Source organism: Coregonus lavaretus, assembly GCF_964263955.1.
Source record: "Coregonus lavaretus genome assembly, chromosome: 13".
In the NCBI taxonomy this organism is placed as follows: domain Eukaryota; kingdom Metazoa; phylum Chordata; class Actinopteri; order Salmoniformes; family Salmonidae; genus Coregonus; species Coregonus lavaretus.
The window spans coordinates 4027298-4029717 of record NC_140000.1 but is presented as its reverse complement, the minus strand read 5'-3'; the positions used below and the strand labels follow the sequence as shown (position 1 = coordinate 4029717).

Sequence of the window (2420 nt, the reverse complement as noted above, 5' to 3'; positions counted from 1 at the left end):
TCTATATAAACAAATGCTCATCATTAGTGGGGATAGATAGCATCAATGCTAACGTCTTTAACATCAATGCTAACGTCTTTAACATCAATGCTAACGTCTTTAGCATCAATGCTAACGTCTTTAGCATCAATGCTAACTTCTTTACTATTCAACTCCGAGGCCTTTTGGGTTCAGACACAAGTCCACAGTGATTCAAGCACTCATGTGTGCTTCAGAAGTCCTGAGGCTAAAGGTATTCTGTGTGGGTAAGTCTCAATTTGTATCTTTCAGTCACAGGGTGAATCTCAATTGAGGAAAAAGGTTAGGGAGGATGAACCTCAAATCTAGTCCTCCAATGCCTTGTATAGACAGAGGTGAGGATAGAAGACACGAGGAATCAAGGAAATACAACTGAGATTCACCGCTAGTCATGTGGTCACTGTGGGCTTCATCAAGTGATTAAGAGTTACATTTGGGATGGGAGATGTTCCTCAAAGACCTCAGCCTCGTATTCAAACGTTAGGAGAAACAACTGATAGGAACAACATGAAACACTCAAGTCGGCACAGCAGCATAGTGTAGTGGTTGGGATGCTGAACTCTACCTGAGTGTGTGTGGAGCTGGGTCATCTGGATCACTGAACCCCTTTAACTGCCCCTATACCAATACCACTTTGCCCACTGAAAACCATCTATTATCCTGGATGAGGACCATAATCCTCATGGTCTCTTCCTGACCATTGTCTACCATCTTAACCAGGTGGCACACTGTGCACAGCTACCTGCACAAACCACAGACAGAAAGGTGAGCTACAGTCATCATAAAGCTGAACCAGGAGAAAGACCAAGCTAAGCGATGGTGCAGCAGTGGACTGGCTGGCTGGTTGAGCAGGGTTAGAGGTCAGGGGTCAGTGAAGGGCGGGGCGGTAAGAGGTTTCCCAGGTCTCTGTGTGTGCTGTGCTGCTGGATCCAGCTCTACTTCTCTTCCTGTCACACAGCCATCTCTGAACCACTGGACAACCCCAAGGCATTGGCCTCCTCTGGCGTCAGACCAGTTTTCAGTGTTCTTCTCACTGTAGAGAGGAGAGGGGAGAGAGAGAGAGAGAGAGAGAAGAGAGAGAGAGAGAGAGAGAGAGAGAGAGAGAGAGAGAGAGAGAGAGAGGAGAGAGAGAGAGAGAGAGAGAGAGAGAGAGAGAGAGAGAGAGAGAGAGAGAGAGAGAGAAGAGAGAGAGAGAGAGATGAGAGAGAGAGAGAGAGAGAGAGAGAGAGAGAGAGAGAGAGAGAGAGAGAGAGAGAGAGAGAGAGAGAGAGAGAGAGAGAGAGAGAGAGAGAGAGAGAGAGAGAGAGAGAGAGAGAGAGAGAGAGAGAGAGAGAGAGAGAGAGAGAGAGAGTGAGAGAGAGAGAGAGAGAGAGAGAGGACAGGAGTCATGAAGAGGTTTTAATAGAACTGGATGTATTTACTGTAGCAGTGTGTTGTTAGTGTTGTGTTGAACTGTATCACTCCTCAGGTGATGCTGGAAAAATAAGATAGTGTGCATTAACACTGACAAAATATCCACAATTAGATGTCGGAGGCAGTTAAACCTTTGGCCACACCACATCCAAAGCTAATGTAAGGATACTTTAAAAAGAAAAGTTTCAAATCTGATGTCAAACAAAGGCAACTCTTACTTCAAATATTTTGTTAGTGTAAAAAGGCCCTCTGACTCACGTGACTTGCGGTTGGCTCTGGACCTCTTCCTCTCCCGAGGCTCTATCCGTGTCCTGGGCCCTTGAGTGGCTGACCTGACGATGCGCTCCATGATCTCGTCTGCAGCGTCTGTCTCTGTGCAATTGGGTGGGTCATCGATCACTGATGAGCCCCATGGACCCACACGGCCTAGGAGAGAAGGAGAGAAGACAAGGAGAGGAGAGAAGACAAGGAGAGAAGGAGAGAAGAGAAGAGAAGGAGAGGAGAGAAGGAGAGGAGAGAGAGAAGAGAAGGAGGGAGAGAAGACAAGGAGAGAAGGAGAGAACAGAAGAGAAGGAGAGGAGAGAAGGAAAGGAGAGAAGGAGAGAAGAGAAGGAGAGAAGACAAGGAGAGAAGAGAAGAGGAGGAGAGAAGACAAGGAGAGAAGACAAGGAGAGAAGAGAAGGAGAGAAGAGAAGGAGAGATGACAAGGAGAGAAGAGAAGGAGAGAAGACAAGGAGAGAAGAGAAGGAGAGAAGAGAAGGAGAGAAGAAAAGGAGAGAAGACAAGGAGAGGAGACAAGGAGAGAAGACAAGGAGAGAAGACAAGGAGAGAAGGAGAGAGGAGAAGGACAGACAGGATCAACCTCATGTGTAGTGGAGCTGGCGGTTGTAAAAAAAAAAGTCCTTCAGAAGTTTCCCTTTTTTCCAGGAGTTGTGTGAAGGTGGTGGACCGTCAGACTGACCTGGTCTGCTGGCTCTGGTGCGTGTGCG

The 2420-nt window shown here is 47.3% G+C and overlaps 1 protein-coding gene across 1 annotated transcript in view; it reads right to left on the bottom strand.

Moving 5' to 3' along the window:
- Positions 1 to 968: 968 nt before the first annotated feature.
- Positions 969 to 2420, bottom strand: part of LOC311139297 (FH1/FH2 domain-containing protein 3-like) — a gene marked incomplete at both ends in the record, with an annotated part of 106153 nt that continues 104701 nt past the window's right edge. Inside the window, 2 exons of the mRNA XM_084174180.1 lie at positions 969 to 1051; positions 1690 to 1857. Coding sequence (XP_084030306.1) covers positions 969 to 1051; positions 1690 to 1857 — 251 coding nt within the window. The remainder of the gene's footprint in view (positions 1052 to 1689; positions 1858 to 2420) is intronic.